At 47.7% G+C, this 19,339-nt stretch overlaps 1 protein-coding gene across 4 annotated transcripts in view; it reads right to left on the bottom strand.

Annotated features, from left to right (window-relative positions):
* Positions 1–19,339, bottom strand: part of CEP295 (centrosomal protein 295) — a 627,693-nt gene that overhangs the window by 345,303 nt on the left and 263,051 nt on the right. For 2 of the 4 annotated variants that reach the window (XM_078656962.1, XM_078656963.1), the window contains exons 20-22: positions 15,225–15,275; positions 8,985–9,085; positions 8,284–8,425 (exon numbers count right to left, since the gene is read on the bottom strand). In XM_078656962.1, coding sequence (XP_078513088.1) covers positions 8,284–8,425; positions 8,985–9,085; positions 15,225–15,275 — 294 coding nt within the window. The remainder of the gene's footprint in view (positions 1–8,283; positions 8,426–8,984; positions 9,086–15,224; positions 15,276–19,339) is intronic. The other 2 variants (XM_078656965.1, XM_078656964.1) reach the window with 1 other exon arrangement.

Below are 19,339 nucleotides of genomic sequence, written 5' to 3'. Positions count from 1 at the left end.
ATAGAGTCAAGGTAGTGGTCGGTCAGTGATTGAACATCCGAGGCACCTGAAGGGGGTAGGAGGAGATTGCCGATGTGGGGAGGTAGGGTAGAGGGGTTAAGATTCTTCATGTCCCTTTTCCATGTTTTGCATTTGATTGGTTGAGCCGGGATAGGTTTAACTTTTTCATTGATAAAGAAGGTGATAATGTGGTGATCTGACCAGTCGCAGGGTTGGATCGCCTCCAGTTGTGTAGTGTTCTCTTTGGCAATGATGAGATCGAGTATCGAGCCTTTGTCGTGTGTTGGTCTATCGCATATTTGGGTGAGGTCAAACGCAAACGCATTAAGGAAACTTTTGAGACTATTCACCATTGTGTCCTTCGGATCGTTCCAGTGGAGATTGAAGTCACCCAGGTAGACTTGGGTGGTCTGCCGACCGGCATTGGACGAGATCATGTCCATGAGTTGTTGGGTGAATATGAGATTGTCACCAGGCGGGTGATAGATGAGATGTAAGGCACATACTTGTTTGCCCTCGCTGGTGATGTCGAGGCAGAGGAGTTCACAGGAGGAAAGGGAGGGGGAGGTGACTTGAGTAACGGAGAGGTTGCTCCTAAAAATGCATGCAATTCCCCCGCCCGTCTTGTCAGGCGACCTGTCCAACCTAATGATGTGATAGTTGGGGGGGACTAGTATGTCCATAATCGGGGTAGAGGCTTCCGAAAGCCACGTTTCCGTTAGAAAGGCAAGGTCCAGATCCCTATTTGAGACGAGATCAGCGATGTCGGAGGAATGTCTCTGGGCCGATCTGCAATTGAGTAAGATGCATTTGAGTTTGGGAGAGAGAAGGGTGGTCGAGCTTTCTAGTGTGAGGGGAACTTTTCTTAGGTTGTTAGGGACGGAGCCTCTGTTGTGGAGTGTTGGGAGCCTCACAGGGTTTGTAAGTATTATGGGTATGGGGATGTGTGTGTTGGGTATGTGTTTTTCCGGACCTGGGCCATAAGAGCGTAGGAGAGAGCGTAAGTCGCGGTCCGACAGTGTGTTGAGGACGCGACAGGGGCGGTGATAATTATTGCGAACGGGGATAGTCGGCCAGCGCGGATGTCGTTGGAGGCGAGGGTATGTTGGGAGGGTGCGTCGTTTGTAGGGTAGAGGGACGGTAGGATGTAGATAGGGCTGTGAGGAGAGAAGGTCTTTGATTGCGTGGACATCTTTTTTGATTTGTAGAATATCCTCTTTGACTTGTTGGAGGGTGGATAAAGTCAGGTCAGAAGGTGCATTGGGGATGGGGTTGGTGGTGAGAGTCATTGGTGAATGGTTGATTAGTGGGCTGGAAATCATGCAGGGACTCAAGGGGGGGGATATACTAGCGCTGTTGGAAGGTTCTGCGGCGCCAATGAGTGGGATGGCATTGAAAGTGTGGGCGTGTTTGTGGGCGAGGGGTGTGGTTGAGGTAGGTGAAGTAGGCGGTGGGTGGGAGGCATAGGTAGTGAGGTCAGTGGGAGACGGTGCCGGTGAGTAGAAGAGCGAGTGAAGGCTGAGGACAGTGGGGGAGACAGGAGGGTAGTGAGGGCTGAGAATAGGAGGTGGGAGAGAGGGGGATGCTAAGGTAGGTAAGGCGGTATGTTCTGTATGTTTTGTTGGGAGGGTGAGGGTGTCGTGGGTGGGAGTGGGGGGGGGCTGGGGGTGGAGAGAATAGGCGGTGGGAGAGAGGGGGATGCTAAGGTAGGGGCGGCGGTATGTTTTGTTGGGAGGGGGAGGGTGTCGTGGGTGGGAGTGGGGAGGGAGGTGGGGAGGGAGAGGTGTCTGCCGTGGGGGGGATGGGCGGGGGGGGTGGATAAACTCCGAGCGGTGGTGTGTTCAGATGGTGGCGTGTTGTGGGTGGGAGTTGTTGTGTCAGGGGTGGATAAACTCCGAGCGGTGGTGTGTTCAGATGGTGGCGTGTTGTGGGTGGGAGTTGTTGTGTCAGGGGGGAGAGGGATGGGGGGTGTATGAGTGGGGGTCGTGTTAGAGGGGCGGCTAGTATGTGAGGTGGAGAGATTTGTGACTGTGTTTGGGGAGTGTGGGGCGTTAACAGCAGGTGGGCCATTTTCTGGGGAGCTGGGGGAAGAGGTGTTGTAGGTGGGGGCTGCGTCGTCAGGGGTGATAGAGCTGGTGGAATTCTGGGTGGAGGTCCGCAGCTTGGAGAGGTGCTCTTTGAACTTGGGGAACAAGTTATCTAGTAGTTCCAGGTTCTTGTCCGTGGATTGCATTAGGACAATCCCGTTATTGTAGATAGTAATGGTGGTTCTGCCATGGAAGAGTTGGGAGGGTGTGATAGAGAGCGTTATGCCATGAGCTGTTTTCCTGGTGGTGGAGACGGTGAGTAGGGTTAGAAACGCTTTTCTCCATTGGGCTGTGCGTGAGGTGTGGAAGATGATGTCAATGTTCAGGGCTCCATTGCCCGGTGAGAAGTAGGTGTCGGCAAAGGGTGTTTCCGGGTGCGACCTCAAGAAGTTATGTTTAAAGCGTTTGGCGGCTTTTTTGGTGAGAGTGGCAGGGTAGTTGATTCTATATGTGTGCTTACCGATGAGATCCATGTTAGGATAGCCGTAACGTTGGGTGTGGGAGAAGAGATGACAATAAGACTGACAGTCGTTAGTTACAGGTCACCGGTGTGACACCAGTGAGTAGTCAAAAGTATACGAGGTGGCAGTCAATGCAATCCAGGGAAACAATGCGTAGGTGCAGCTTACACAATGTACAGTATAAGAGAGGTAGCAGTCAGCTTACACCCTGTACAGTATATGAGAGGTAGCAACCAGTTAGGTGGAGCCAAATTACGAGAATGGTCAGAGCAGAGTAATGAGTAAATGAGCAGAGTAGTGCAGAATACCAGTGCAGGTCTAATACTGGTAGAATATGGAGATAGTATCCAGATACAAAAATTTGCGTGAGTTAAGAACTCAAAAGTCGAAAATGACATTGATTGTCAAATCAAAAAATAAGAGGTAGCAATTTGTGCATTTACAAGTGTTCAAAATACAGGTAGAAGTGGCACTAGTGAGGAACCAAAATATATGAAATAATAAACTGTGCATTACAGATGTGCAAAATACCGTTATAGGTGTAATACTGCAATGATATGCAAACACTCTTTCATGTATAAAATAGCAATCTGTACATTACAAATGTTCAGAATAGAGCTAGGAGTGTGATACTGCTATGATGGCAAAACACTCTTTCATAAATGAGGTAGCAATCTGTGTCTTACAAAAGCTCAAAATAGAGCTAGGAGTGTAATACTGCAATAATCGGCAGACATTCTTTCCAATAGAGACTAGTCTAAAATGGCCGCCAAATAGATCAGAACAAGACAGTAGTCCTCTGTTTGTTGCTGTGCCGACAGGGGAGATAGAGATGTCAGTCCTCTGTCTGCTGCTATTACTTTAAGCACAGGGGAGGAGATTAAACTTTCTGTTTAAGCAAGCAGAGCTCAAGGCTAGCTGGGAGGAATTCTTCTTATCTCTACGTGGGGGAGTTAGGCTGAGCTGAGGGGCCATGTGGACAACAGAGGTAGGGGGGGATTTATTGCTACAGTTTTATGGCCCCAGCCATTTTGAACAAAGGAGTTAGGTTTTTTAAAAAGAGAGCAGGCGGGTGGGAGAAGTAAATACCTTAAGTTTCTGTGTGCCTGTAAAAATTGCCAGTAGAGTTATACAAAGCACTGCTTTAGTCCATGATTGGCTCAGTCCCTTCCGCTTCGTAGAAGTATGAGGCTGTATGTATTGTCTGCCCTTGATCTCGAATCAGGGCTCCCAGCCTGTAATTAGCCTGAAAAGCGGCTCGGCCGTTTGCCAGGTATCCACCGGTGTCGATGGGGGCAGGCTTCAGTCTGCTGTCGCCCCTACAGCTTCTGCTAGAACTCCGGGAACACTTCACTCGCTTGCTCCTAATAAGGAGTTCTTTTTGAAGTTGAAATGTGCGTTGCTCTCGCGGGTCCGCTTCGAGAGATGGTGACACCACTGTGTTTGCCAGCAGTCAGCGTCCTTCACAGCCCTCCAATCCGCTAGTGTTCTTCAGCTGCGGAGTGGCGGGAGAGGGGGGGGGGGGGTAGCGCTGCCGTGTCCCGGTGCTCAGTGCCCTTTGCTGCCGTCGGGAGGAGGTTCCTGCTTCAGGTGGTGAGTGAGTGGGGAAGGGGTCCAGTGTTCCTCCCGCCTTGGTCCTGGTACCGCTAGGCTTCCTCTAGACCGGGGCTCTAATGCAGGGACCAATCCTCCAGTGCCTCCGTTGCGCTCGTCGCTCTCCAAGCAGGCTCTCTCCGCAGGAGGGTCGGTCCCGTCGTCCCGCTCCGCACCTCTGTGTTGGGGCACCTCCTCAACCACCACAGACTGCCCGCCTCGCCTGCATCACATCCACAGTGCCCGTCCGTGGCTGGCGTCCTGGCAGACGGTCCCGAACAGACCTCAAGCCGTCAGCAGGGGGGAAACCGGGGCGGGTGAAATGACTGATCCTGTGCCCGCCAGTGATCGGCGTTCGCAGCAGACAGCCCCGGCAGCCACGGCCGCGCCGGGGCACCCGACAGTAGTGCCTCTCCGACGCCCGCAGTCACCCGGTCCCCAGCCGCCACCAGCCTCCAGCAGCAGTCGCAGCATACACTGTGGCACTCCCCGGCTGTCTCGTGCTCTGCTGATGCTCCGTAGTTAATCGCAATGGTCCCAGCCGCCAGTGATCAAGAGGTAGATGTCTTTTCTGATGATGTTGACCAATCCAGTTACTTTTGAAAGTCAATCCAGTTACTCTTCAAAAATCCAGTTACTCGTAACTATTTTTCATGCAGGGGGATGGGTGCTATCCGGGATAAATCCCAACGAGGGATCCCGAGCACTAGGAGCTCCGGATGGGCGCTCCTACCTGGCGGCCATCTTCCAACTGGAGAGTTGGAAATGTATGACCTTCCACCAACCGACTAGACACCTACGCTCTGCCTCCCTCTTCCTCGCAGACACCCCCCTGTGCAGCCGAAACAGTAGAGGACGCTCCTTCTCACACCTGTAAGGAAATGCCCTCTTTTTGCATGGTTGCCCCCACTGATTGCCAAACTGTTGCGGGTGCCATGGGTTCCTACTAACCAGGTACCTAGGCCTATGTTCTTTCCTAAAACTGCATTGATGCAAAACCCAATTGGCACTCTTTGGCCTCATTCAAGTCCCTTGTAACTGGTACCATAGGTACCAAATGCACTGTGGCCAGGAAGGCCTCTAAGGGTTGCAGCACTTATTGTGCCACCCTTAGAGGCCCTGTACCTACACCCACACCCACACCCACACACCTACACACACACACACAACCCCTTTGCAGGCTGCGTGTTTTGGTGCAGAACAAAGTGAAGAATAGACAGGGCACACATCTCTGTATGCCATGCCTACAAGCCACTGCCCTGGCATAGGTAAGCCACCCCTCTAGCTGGGTGCACTATACCAGAGGTGAGGAAACAGGTGCATGAACCCTGTACCCCTACAGTGTCTAAGCAAAGTCTTAAACATTGTAAGTGCAGTACTGCCATTAAGAGTGTATAGTGCTGGGAGTTAGTCATTACAAACTCCACAGCACCATGATGGCTTTATTGAAAACGGGGGAAGTCTGGTATCAAACTTCTCACTACATTAAACCCACAATGATACATGTGTGGGATTTAATGAGTAATGCACTCAGAGGGCATCTTAGAGATGCCCCTTGAAATACAACCTAACCCTAGTGTCCTAGCTGCTCGCCACCAGTTCTGACCCCCACTTTGGGCGGGAGAATCGTCAGGAAAACCAAGTGTGGAAGAGGTTTGGCGCAGCAGCCAGGGTGCCTGACTCTGGACAACTGGGTTCACAGTTCGATCTCCTGCGCCAGGTTAGCCCCACCATGTGACTCTGGGCAATAGCTCGATTAATCTTCCCGACAGCCCCCAGCGCCGTGACCCCTCTCCGGAGGTAGCTGCGTGCTTTACAAATGTGCCCACCCCTCAGGTGGGGGAGTCAAGGTGAAGCACAACTCGCAGTCCCCGTCATCATTCAAATGGGGGGCCCAAGCCAACCAGAGAGGGAGGGAGGCATATGTCCCCCCTCCCACTGGAGGGTAGCATAATAGTGGGTGTACTCACCCGAAGGAAGGGACCGATTGGTCCAGAGCTCCACCTAACTGTAACGCCCCTAAAACCTAGTATTTAGGAGCAACCTCGAACGTTTCCTCTGCAGACAAGAACCGACCCGAAGAAGAGAAGAAGGTCAGAAGAAGCCATGCTGAACTAAGAAAAGGAGGGCGCCCCCTGACTTGGCCCCAGCCCTACCAGCCTGTCCCCACCTCGAACGTGCTCCAGCAAAATCCTGTTGTGTCCTGCAGCCAGCAGACCACAAGAACCCGGAGGACCTGCCCTGCCTTCGCAAACAAAGACGTTGTCTCCTGTAAGCACCAGATTTGCTCACCCACAGACGCTGGCTCTGACCAAATCCGCTAGTCTGCACCACTTTGCACCAGACACCCATGATCCAAGTTCCAGTGGCCCAACACCACAAAGCGGTCTCCCCGGCGATCCTGACCTTAGATATGGTGATCTCTGACCTGCCTCGAATCTCCAATCAACGCCTTTCTGTAAGATCCCTCTGACCGCAACCGGAGCTGATAAGAAAAACACGACACCTATAGACAGCCCTGCACCGGACGTTCCACAGCCTTGGGTGGCCCAACCGACGGTGTCCCAGTATCCACAGGCATCCCAATTTCTCTCCAACTGGTGGTCTCCTCCAGAAGATCTTCGGCCCGAGCCTGCAGTGCTTGTTTCAACTGGAGAATCCCCATTAAAATCAAAAGGGCACCCGATGCCAAAAAAGCACCCTGCACACAGCTGACCTTGCGCTGTTGCGGGTGCGCTTTGTGTGCTAACTCGATCCCCCTTTGCCCTGAGCCTAACACCAGGAGCTTTGCTCCCACAATCTTGCGGCCTGCTCGTGAGCAGCCACCAACTGGAGGCCCCCTATCCCCGTTGGATAACATTGGGCCTCAGCACGCTGCCACCCTAGTGCCGCTGAAGGTGCTTGAAGTGTGCATCCTTGACCCTGGGAGAACCCTGGTGCTAACCCCAGAATACCAACTCTCACAAACAAGTACTTACCCGTACACCGAAAACTTCCTTTCTAAGTATGGAGTTGGTTTGTATGAGAACTTGAAAAACTGCAAATATCCAAAAACGGTATTACTTGCCTTTTGTCTAGGAGATGTCCCAGTATCTAGGCATATCACTCTGGTTAGCAAAAGTAACTTAAAAAGTAATCCAAGTAGTAACATGCACAGTAATCTGTAAAGTAATTGAGAAGCAATTTCGAACTGTTGACTTACCAACCTGTATTCAATTGTAATTTATTGCTTAAGTATTGCAAAGTATTGTTTCACTTAGCTGCACCAGGCCTGGCTCTAAAAATAAAATAACGAAATAATTTTTTTGATACAAACAAAATTGGTCCGAGTTTAGTCTTTGAGTGTGTGACATCATTTCTTGCCTAAGTGTGTACAACAAATGCTTAACACTACCCCCTGATAAAGCCTTACTGCTCACTCACACTACCACAAATACAGAGTAAGGTATTATCTACTTTTACCTCTGCCTACCTTTGGGGTTCCACTGGACTCTGTGCACATTATACCTTACTTTGGTATAGCATATACAGAGCCAGCTTCCTACAAATCCTAGTAGCCAAAGCTTGGAACGACCTTACCCTACACCTTAGGACCACATCATTGCTCCAGCAATTCCGGAAAGGACTCAAGTTCTGGCTGTTTGAATGAACAGATCACCACAAAGCAGCTATCAACTCCAGCGCCTGGAAACCTTCACATGTGATTTAATGCACTTTACAAAACACTGATTGATTGAACGCATGTTTCTCATCACTTTTCAGTTCCCTTAGTGCCCATCTTGACTGCTGTGAGCCCGGAAATAGGCTTTGGCGCTATTTTCCTTAAAAAAAGAGGTACATACTTGAGGTAAGGCTGGCAATAACCAAGAATAACTTCAAGTTCTCAGCCAAGATGATCCACAATGGATCACTGACAGTGGTGTATTGCTGTCCTAGAAGTGAAAAGACATTCAGACCAAAAAGAATCAAAAACAGTTGTAACTTGCACCACTGCCCACTCTTTACAAGTTTATCTGAATCTCAGTATGGAGTCACCTCATTAAAACATTAATATGTTACATTGAGTATCACAGCATATTGTAGTAATAAAAAAACTAAATTATACAACATTGTAAGAATGTTTAAGAAATGAAGACACAGACCTGTATCACCAGGACTTGAATCTGCCTTCTCACTGGTTACAATGCTCCCAGTGGAAATTGTTGTGGAAAAAATACAGTCACTGGATGCATCCACAGAATGAGGAGATTGATTAAATACTGGCAATGTAAGACAAGGTATTTCCTGCAAAAAGGATACAATTATTCTATACAGAATGACTACATGAGTGCATTAAGTAGATGAAGCAGACAATGCAATGAGCTCAGTTTAAGTGTAGAAAGCACCATTGTTCGAAAACACTGCTTCAAAATAACCTCACCACTGCTCAATTTGCAAATAAGATGAAGAGGTTCACACATCTGTACAACCCTACTCAAGCATACATGATTGCACCCTTATCTACAAGGCCAACCACATTCACACATGCTGAGAAATGAGTCAGTGTTAACCAAACAATAATTATTACTCAGCAAGCAATATCAAATCTTATAAGACACATGTATGTTCAAGCAAGTCTCAATATTCTATCACGCAGGCACAAATGCTGCCAAAGATAGCATTGCTTCCTAATCTACACTTAAACTAAACCACAATGATTACAGGTTCTACATGTGGTTATATTTGCTCACCAGTCCATTGGCAGATATCTGTACAAGATTATAGCATTTTCCACCCAAGTATGTCTGACATACAAAATATTTCAACACAAACTTATTTTTTCCAGTGGTGCTTTTTTACAAACCTCATCAGGTCTAGAATTTGTATTGTGTTGCAAGACTCCCATTCCTACAGCAGCAGCATAACTGGAGGCGCACAGAACCGGTTCAGAGTCTTCAGATGGGGCTAAAATTAAAATAATAACATTAAAACCTCATAAGAATGATTGTGAAAAAGAGCAACACATATTCATAGATCCACAAACGTTAACAACTGCCCTCAATGCTATATTCAACAAAACATTCAACCGTGTAAGGCCACTGCTAATACTCAATTTATAGAAACTCAACTCAGACAATAGAAAAAAAGGCAACTCTGCCTCTAACTTACAAGTCATACTTAGGACAGCTCATAGCCACTACTACTTGCAAAGTGTGCAAGCTAATTCAATAAGTGTCTTCTGCAAGTGCAAAAAATGCTCTAAAACACCATGCAGAGTGTCATGGTTTGCAAATTCAATGTCGGGACCGGAGGTGAGGATTATGCTCAACTGTCTTTATTCCTTTTTTCAGCAGCTTCAACTTTAAATCAGCAAAAAAAACTAGCATTCCCATAGTGCATGCAGTAAGGGTCATCTACGATCCACCAATAGACAATCCACATGGAGGTTGCACATGGTCGTGTGCTTTCTGTGTAACCTCCTCTTTCTTTTCCTGCTTCCAGCAGATAAGTATTCTTTCCCTCTTGCTTGTTCTACGCTGGGGAATTAAATGTATATTTTAATGAGTAAATATGTTTTGCTACCTGGCGATGCGCTATTGGCTAATCGCGCGTTAGATTATCTGGGTTTTACACCATATCGGGGCCGTGGGAGCGGTTTCAGTATGTTCCACTCGCATCCCCCTCACGGAGTCACAGGCAAGCAGTGCAGTGCGCATGTCAGGAGAGCAGGGGGCGCGTGTCGGCGAGTCTTGTTAATCCCCGTCGTGCTGGTCGGCGGGATTGACGAGTTTCAGACACAGTGCCTGTGACCCAACACACTGCCTGAGCAGTCTGGAAGCCCTTATGCCCGCATACATTTGGGTCTGTATTCTTTCATTGCCTCAGCCTGACATCTGCACGCGGGTCCATATTTGAATGGCGCATGGCGCGAGTGAGTACTTTTTCGTGAGGAGGCCGATAGGGGCTGGCCCAGATGTCTAAGATACCCAGTAGAGCTCAGGGTGAGTCGCCCCTTTAGCAGGTTAATATAATCCGACTAGCATGCTCAGCAAGCACAAATTAGTGACTTCAGTCACACAGCTAACAGCCTGGAAATACAGTAGAACCCCTACTAGAGCATAGAGCGCCTAGAGATACAGTTGGCCTACTTTTGCCCTAACTGCAATAGTATCACGCTCCTCATCATGGAGGACGAATATACAGAGGAGGAGTGTCTGCAGGTTCTCCCCCTTGATGAGGAGTTGTGGATGCTTTCATCCGCCAGGCAGTGGCAGCAGCCATGGGCCCTTTTGAGCGTCGCATAATGCAAACAGCATACGCTTCCCAGGCAGAACGGCCCCAGCGCGCCCGAATCATAAAGGCACCTCAAGCACAGATGTGGGGGGCTTTTGAGTGCTTGATGAGGGCTTTCTTGGCCAGACCAGAAGAAGGGTTGCCATATACCATCCCAGAGACCCCAGAGGTACCCAGTTTACAGGAAGATGGGAGGAATTCCTAAGGTGAATCCGCAGATGAGTAGGTCCCCCCCAGACCCTGGCGCCCTATAGTGTTCCCCTCCTTAGAGATACCCAAGGAAGCAGAGGAGCTCTCTGACATGTTGGTCCCTGAGGATCTAATATACCCCCGGTCCTCGGAGTGGGTGCCCTCCCCCAAGGTCTTGGCGTGAGCATACACAAACCTCTTGAGAAGGAGGTAAGAGCTTGCCTCAGAGCAGAATGCCCTTGCCCCAATGGTCAAGCTGGCGACAATGCCAGAGGCTGAACTGAAAATGGACACCTTCCTGCAGAAATATATTCAGAACCCAAAAAAGGGTATAGACAGATCCTGGAAATCTTGCCAAGATAAGCTGTTGGATATATCAGGCCCAATTACAAAGATCTTGGAATTGGCGGAGGAGGCCAAACTGGCAGGCACTCCCCGTTCCCCAGAAAGAGTTTCGAACTGGGCGCAGATCGTGACAGTCTTCCTGGGCAATGCTAATTGTGCCCTCTCTACCGAGAGGCGACGCCTCTTTCTCCAAAAGTAGATCCCAAACTGGGAGACTTGGCTTCTTCTGAAGCGAGCACAGTGGCTCAAGGCAAACTCTTTGGGGACCCATTCATTAAAGAATTGACAAAGTTTGTCGCCACTTTTACGTCCTTAGATAAGGTGCAATCCTCCATTAAAAAGGTTTTCCACCCTAGAATTTTTGTCGGGCTGGCGGTGGCTGAGGGCGCTCGGCCGGTCGCTTTTACACCCAAAGCCCAGAGGAGCAGCCAGAGGCCAACCCCTGGCCACATCATGTGAACCTTTCCCCCTTCCCCATTTAAAGGTTGGCGGTTTGCGAACACAACTAGAGGTCTATCACCTCCGACGCATGGGTGTTACAGACCATACAAGGTTTCCAGATAGAATTCTACGGTTCTCCAGTACAGGATGTTCGCATCCGCCCGCTGGTTTTCGCACATGATCAGGTCAACCTCATAGATCAGGAGCTGTCGGATCTGCTGCAAAAAGGAGTGACTGTTCTAACACGTCTACATCCAAGAGGTTTCCTCAGCAGTATTTTTCTTGTAGACAAAACAGATGGGGGTCAACGGCCGGTGATAAACCTAAGAGAGTTCAACCAATGGTTGTTCTACCACCTCTTCAAAATAAAGGGCATCCAGTTGGATGTGAAAGACAAGTACTTGGGGGTCCCTGTCTTTCACCTGCACCAGCTGTTCCTACAGTGTCAGTGGAAGGATCAGTTGTACGAGTTTGCCTCCCTCCCTTTTGGTCTTTCTTCGGCCCGTGGTGCTTCACCAAGGTTCTCAAGCCAGTGGGGAAACACTAAGAGTCCAGGGCTCTCGCCTCATCATTTACTTCAATGACATTCTGCTCCTAGAGCAATGTCCGCTAGACCTTCTCCAGAGCCTGGCGTTTGTCATCAATGCCAAGAAGTCGCTCCAGAAACTATCCAAGTAGGTGATCTTCCTGAGGTTTGTCATAAACTCAATGACCCGCACCCAGAGTCTCCCAGTGAGGGAGATGGCCAAGATTCGCAGGGAACTGAGGCGAATGCTAGCACGTTCCTCCACTTCGTTGAGGCAGATAGCTGGTTTGGTATGCCTTCTTGCCTCATCAATTAAGGCGATTTTCCCAGGGCCGCTCCACTACAGAGATTTGCAACGTCTGAAAGCTTCTCATCTTTGCAGAGGTCTACAATATTCCGACCAAGTGCCCATTACAGAGAAACTGTGCGCAGAGATGAGGTGGTGGCTGGATCATATGGAAGTCTGGAATGCCAGAGCCATCTTTGGCTGCAATCCAACCTTAGTAATAGAATCTGACGCCAGCAAATCAGGTTGGGGAGCTCGTTGCGGAAACTCCTTTACAGTAGGAAAGTGGTCCTCCGAGGTGAGCCAGCTCCAAATCAATTGCCTAGACCGGATGACGGGGTCCTTCTCAATCCAGTGTTGGAAGAAGGACAAGGTGTCTTGCAACACGCTCCTGAAGATGGACAATGTCTCTGCGGTTCGTTACATCAACCATCTCGGAGGAACAAAGTCCAAGGCTCTAGCAGAACTGGCAAAAGACCTTTAGACATTTTGTCTCTCCCACAACATCTCGGTGACAGCGGAATACCTTCCAGGAGCCTCAAATATGACAGCAGATTGTGCTCCAGGAGCTGGTCAGACATGAGCCTGTGGCTGATATATCAACCATCCTTTCATAGACTACACAATACATGGGGCCTGTTCTCAATAGACCTCTTTGAGTCCCGTCTGGATCACCAGCTACCACGATTTTTCAGTCAGAAACCAGACCCTATAGCTACCGCGACGGACGTCTTTCTCAAAGATTGGTCATGGGAGACTGGGTACGCTTTCCCCCCGTTTGCGATGATAATGTGACTCACGGTGCAAATCTAAAGCCAACAGGCGAGGGTGGTGTTGATTACCCCATATTGGAGGCCTTAAGTGTGGTTTCCAGTTCTTCTGGAACTTTCCTTGGATTCTCCAATCCTTCTAACCCAAGATCCATTTCTTCTGAGGGATCCCCAAGTCAATCCCCATCCTCTAGTCCAGCAAAGGTGAATGCCCTTGGTAGCCTGGCGGATTTCAGGCATCGATGGAGAGTCCCAGGCCTATGAACAATTCTCAGAGTTTACTTGGAGCAGCTTAGGCTGGCAGCACAAGCAAGCACTACAGATCAGCATGGACCAGGTGGGTCGGTTGGTATGTTCAAAATGACCAGGATCCCATGGGGTGCGAAGTGAAAGCCATTAAGAATTTCTTGGCGTCATTAGCAGCCCAAGGTATGGCGTACCGCACTATCAACTCTTACAGGTCAGCGATTTCAGCAGTCCACGTGCCTATCCAAGGGGAGCCAGTTGGGGAACATCAGATGGTCTGTCAAGTTGTGCGAAGAATTCGCCTCACGCTCCCTCCGGAGCCCAGGTATTCGTCACTATGGGACGTCAATAAGGTTCTGCACCTATTCCAATCTTGGTAGCCTAATAAATATTTTCCCATAAGGAGCTGTCAGCTTAACTGGCCATGCTCTTGTGCCTAGTATCATGCCGGCGGGTGTCCAATGTTAGAGTTCAAGACATTTCCGGAAGGGTTTTCACCCCTCAAGGCGTCACCTTCCATATTGTTCGTAGAACCAAATCAGATTCCAGGATGGTGTCCTATCGAGCATTTGATAATTACCCTAAATTGTGCGACATTCGACGCCTCAAGGAATACGACAGAAGAAATTTGTCCTCCAGGGAACTACCAATTATTGATTTCCCTATGGAAGCCTTTCAAAGCGGTTACGTCACCAACCATAGCCCGTTGGATCAGATGGGTGATGCAGGAAGCGGGTATAAATGTTAGCATTTTGGCGCCCATTCAATGGCTTCAAAAGCTTTCTCCTTAGAGGCCAGGCTCGGGGATATTATAAACGCCGCAGACTGGTCATCAGACTATGTTCAAGAGATTCTACTTTAAACCAGTCATGGACATGGCATTGTTGGTCTAGTGATGCTTACCTGGGTTTACCTTGAGATCGGAGTCATTGGTTTGTCTTTCGGTTTCTTCCAGGTTCTGAAGGTTCCAAAGCAGACTGAGACGATTCGAGGATAATGTGGTCGTAGTCAAGAGGAGGTTGCAAAAGAAGCACACACCCTTGTAGACCATGTGGACTGCCTATTGGTGGATCGTAGATGACCCTTACTGCATGCACTATGGGAATGCTCTTTTTTTGCTGACTTAAAGTTGAAGCTGCTGGAAAAAGGAATAAAGAAAGTTGAGCATAATCCTCTCCTCCGCGCCCGTAATATGATTGAAACTTTCCGTCAAGATTGCTAGGAAATGTTTCATTATGCTGGATTCGAGCTAGAGAAGATTCATAATGGTAGTTACGTTTTTGGCTCAATGTCAACTGAAAGTGCAAAAATAATGGGCAAAATAAAATGTGCAAAGACCAGGCCAAGGGTTATAGCTTTGTCACAAGTACACCGGGAAGATAGAAGCAAATGTGTAACCCTTGCTCTCAGTTAGATCAGGTCACACATCCCTATTGATTACAGAAAAACTGAGGAGGTCAAAGAGCACAGTATTGTTGGTTATCACCTGGTTAGCGATATCTGTGACATTATTCAGCTTCTGATCACTGTCTACATGAACATGGGGAATTTGCAATAATGTCCTGGAATTGCCATTGCATCTTGTTAAGAGAAGAACGATGTGTGTAACACAGTTAGTCATCCAGCTCGTGAAGTCATGCCAATGAAAAAACAAAGGCACAAATTCCCAATGACCCTCTCATACTGTTTTCAATTCCAAAACCATGAGTATGTGGGCACATATAGACCATTGGGACCGTAAGTTTAGTTTATTTATTTATTTATTTTGTGTACTTATATAGCGCGGTCCTGTCGCCCCAAGGGCATCCTGGCGCTTGATAGTTGCAGGGTAGGGATGAAAGACATGCAGGGCAAGAAAGCAGATACTGGATGATCCGTATAGCAAAGATTGAGGTACCCCTCTGAAGACATCACTTCTGTTATTACATTACTAACGCCGCCCGACCTCCGGGATGTGGGCTAAATGGCTGTGATCTGTATTTGATATGATGGACGTAAAGTGCTTACCTAAGGTTGTTGGGGGGTTACCCAACACAAACGGATATGCAATGTTTGAATCTGCAATAAAAATAAAAGTTTTTTAAAAAATGAGTATGTGGGCAGGAGATAAGAAATACCAGCTGCAGAAAACAGAGGTCAGACAGCTAGATACAAAGCTTTGGGCTATGCAGCTCACTTTATATGCCCTGCATTGGGTCCAGGTCAAACAAGGTGAAATGCGTTAACTGTGGTCATGAGACATGACAGTGAAGGGAATCCTAGAACACAAGAATGTTATTTGCCCCCAACACTTCCTAACCCAATCACATGTCCACTGGGAAGGCCAAGTGACAGATATACAGTTCTCCGCCCATACTACTGAGCTAGTAAAGATTATAACAAACAAAAAAAAGAAAAATCTAAAAAAAAAAGTAAATAAGCAAGATGCCAGGGAAGCCACAGAAAACCTCAGCTAAATTCTTATCCATGCACATACTTGAACGCGCACTGGCAAAGTCAAGGTCTCATCTTTTAAATAAAGGCCAAACTATTGGATTTGCCAGTGTTGATTAGGAAACCATAATTTGAAAAAATGTGAGAATAAAAAAAATAATCTAAATTCTCGAGGATAAGCACATTGTAGGAAGCTGGCTCTTTATATAGCAAACCAAAAAGAAGTATACTGTGCAAGGAGTCCAGGTATTCTCTTATGAGTGGACAGGGGCTTGCTCTAGCAATCTCAAGATGCTCTCTTAGAGGGTAGCGTGGTTGAGCCGCATTAGGCTTATCAGAGGGAAATGTTACACATCTGCATATACACACAATAGTCAATAAATTATGCACATGACTCAAGAAAGAGATCCACGCTAATTTAGAAAAATAAAACTTCTCTTTATATACATTTAGGTATATATTTAGGCACCAGAATAAATACGATCAGGTAAGTAGGTTTTGCAAGAGAGATTATTTTACAATTAGAAAGTTGACACTTGCCGCATTTTTTAGAAGCTGCAATGTTATACAATGGGAGGAGAAACAAGTACGGCATTCGGGTAGAATGCGGAGTCGGGAGAGTTCATGAGGGGGGAAACCAAAGTGGACTGTCTCCTGAGGGCTTGGGCCATGCGCACAACGTCGGCCTACTTCAACTCAGGCTGGGAGGTTCGGGTGCAGTGGTGGGTTTTGACGGGTCTGGAATTCCTGCAGTTCTTCTTGGGGTGCCTGAAAGATGCAGTCCACGGGAGTCCTTGAATCTTTATTGAAGGCAGGCAGCCCTCCCAGGCTTTCGAGGCACAACAGCTTGTAGGACGAGAAGACACTGGCGCAATTCAATGGGGAACAGCAGACAGGCTGGCAGGCGTGGTGCCAAGTCAGTTGCTCTTCAGCGTCCTTCTTTGTAGGTCATCAGGATCCGCTTCTTTGATGCCAGGGGGATCCCCTAAATACTGAATTTATGGGCATTAGGGGAGAGTAGGGTAGTAGCAATAGGCTACCCACCCGCGGGGTCACCACGCCCCATATAGGACCACTTCCTGTGGGAAGTGGGCATAACCCTGTCACAGAGTCCCTAAGTTTGCCCTCACCAAGATGGTCAACTATGAAAAATCATATCCACTTCAGGTAGCCCACATTAGGGGTGGCACTAGCCTGAAGGTGGACACGCCTACCTGTCTATCTAATTTTCCACCTTTGTCCATGTGCCAAAGGGCTCTGGACAAAGGTGTGGCGGCATCCTCTCCTGTAGGGGAAGAAGTCAAATTTGCCTCCGAAAGGCAGTGGACTCTTTGAAGCTCCCATGCCTTGGAATGCTAATCTGCAGGTCACCCTATCAGTGCTGCAACAAAAGGCACAAATATTCAGATCAACAGACTGAGAAAGCTAAAACCATTCCTTCCCGCAAACGACTTCAAACTGGCTATTCAAGCATTAGCAATCCCGAGACTAGACTATGGGAGTGCAACGTTATGCGGTCTACTGAAATCATCAATGGCCCCTCTAAGAGACTCACTCAATTCAGCGGCTAGGCTAATCATAGGCTCAAAAAGAAATAGTCATATTACCCTCGACCTTAGAGCTTTTAACTGGCTTCCTTTCAAAGCCAGAATTCAACTAAAATTCGCTTGCATGACCTACAAAGCCCTACACCACAATACTCTGAGATCCCTGGCCCAAAAATTGGTGCTCTCTTGTGGAAACAGATCCTCCAGAAGTACCAGCAATCTTCTACTGAAACCACACCGCCTTACCAAAAAGAAAACATACAATTGCGCCTTCTCTGGAATCGCTCCTAGGATTTGGAACGCACTGCCCCCTGAAACTAGACGGAACCCTTCTTTTACCTCCTTTAAAAAAAGAAGTAAAAGCCCTACTTTTAAGGAAATTCTCATGGAACATTGTACATTTGCATCTACGCAACTGAGAACTGTATTTTAAGTCTTAACTATGTATTCATATATTCCTTTGTCTCCTACTCTCAACTCATGTAAAGTGTTCTGATACCGCGAGGGTCATGTTCGCGCTATATAAAACCTTCAAAATAAAAACAAAATAAATCCTGTGCTCAGGGTAGAACTACCCTCTGCCCAAGCAGGCTTTGTTTTTGACCTCTTGAGAGCAAAGGCCCTCACACCCTTGGGAGTCAGAAACTTGTCTCTGGCAGCAGGCTGGCAAAAACCAGTCAGTCAGTCAGAACACCAGTAGCTTGTAGCTTGTAGGTTTTCAGGGGGAATCAGTGTGGGTTTATTAATATGAGATGTTTGATACCAAACATCCCTATTTTCAGTGAAGCCATCGAGTAGCTGGGGAACTCGTTTTCACCAGTGACCAGCACATGCTTTAAAATGGCTTCCCTGTTCACTTGCACTGGCAGCAATGGAACTGGCCAGCCCAGGGGCATATCTGCTCATGCACATATGTCCTTGCATGTAATATAAGGTACCCTGCCTTTCCACTGGACTCGGCACTGAAAAAAATGCAAGAGTCAGTAAACCTCTGCAGTATCCCAGGGAACAGATTTATGGAAGAAGAGACATCTCCTTTGCAGTCATGCTGCGTACAACTTCTGCATCCAACTTCAGCTGAGTGAGCCAGCTTTCGACCAGCGCCATAAAAGCCTTTGAGTACAAGGCCTGTGCGTTCATGCAATTTGTCGAATGCAGGAGATAAAATAAAAATAACCCTTAAGTCTGCTCTTCAGCCACACCCCCTCGAAAAAGATATCTGTTACTCCACTTTTACAGACATATTGGGAGTGGTGGGAAACAACAGTGCAGGCGTGGGTGCTTGAGGGTGGAAAGCACACGAGGGAGAGAGCAAGAACACACAGAGGAATGAATGTAATCGAATAAGCAGCAAGCCCATGAGTGACAACAAAGCATTCATTAGCAGATCTAGTTCCTGTCCAATCTGGCAGCAGAGTTAGATATTGGCTGCAATGATTCATGAATGGCATAGTTTAGAGAGAAAAAAATCCCACATTTTTTTATTTTAGAAAGAGGACTTAGATGGTGGTTCTAACCTCAGCAATCCAGGGTCATGTTGATGGCACTGGGAATTTATATTAAGAGTGATATTTCCTATTTTCAAGTAGGCAAATTTGAAACAGACTGCCTCAATGTTCAAAGAGCTTCCTTAGTGAGAACTCTTCTGGAGTAAGACTTTTAGTACTAGAGGTCATGTCCACCGAAGGACAAAGAGACCAATCACATGGTACTAAAACGAAACCTCGTCACTAAAAGATGTTGAAAGAGATGGCTCAAGAATATAAATATTTTAGGGAAAGGAATGATGCAGACAAGAAGGACATTCTAATTCCTAAAAGGAAAAAAAATGAAGCTGTAAATAAGAATGAATACATGACTGTGCATTCTTAGGACTAGGGGCTCGGTAGCTGGCTGTTTAGGAGTATCAGTAAAGATGCCAAGGTTAGGGAACGGGAAAAGAAGATACTGCAGAACAATTTTCATACCTGGATGTTGGGTGGAAAAGAAGGACTAAAAAGATGAGTCAAGCATAACGTGAAGGAACAAAAGATGTGCAGTGCTCCTCAACTGCATTCACATTTTAGATGGCCATGGAACTTTCATCATATAGTTGCAGAATGCAATAGGGATCTCTATGTTTGGGAATGGGAGTGAAAATAG

The sequence above is a fragment of the Lissotriton helveticus genome, chromosome 8 (genome assembly GCF_964261635.1).
Source record: "Lissotriton helveticus chromosome 8, aLisHel1.1, whole genome shotgun sequence".
Classification (NCBI taxonomy): Eukaryota; Metazoa; Chordata; class Amphibia; order Caudata; family Salamandridae; genus Lissotriton; species Lissotriton helveticus.
This window is presented reverse-complemented; position numbering and strand designations above follow the sequence as displayed.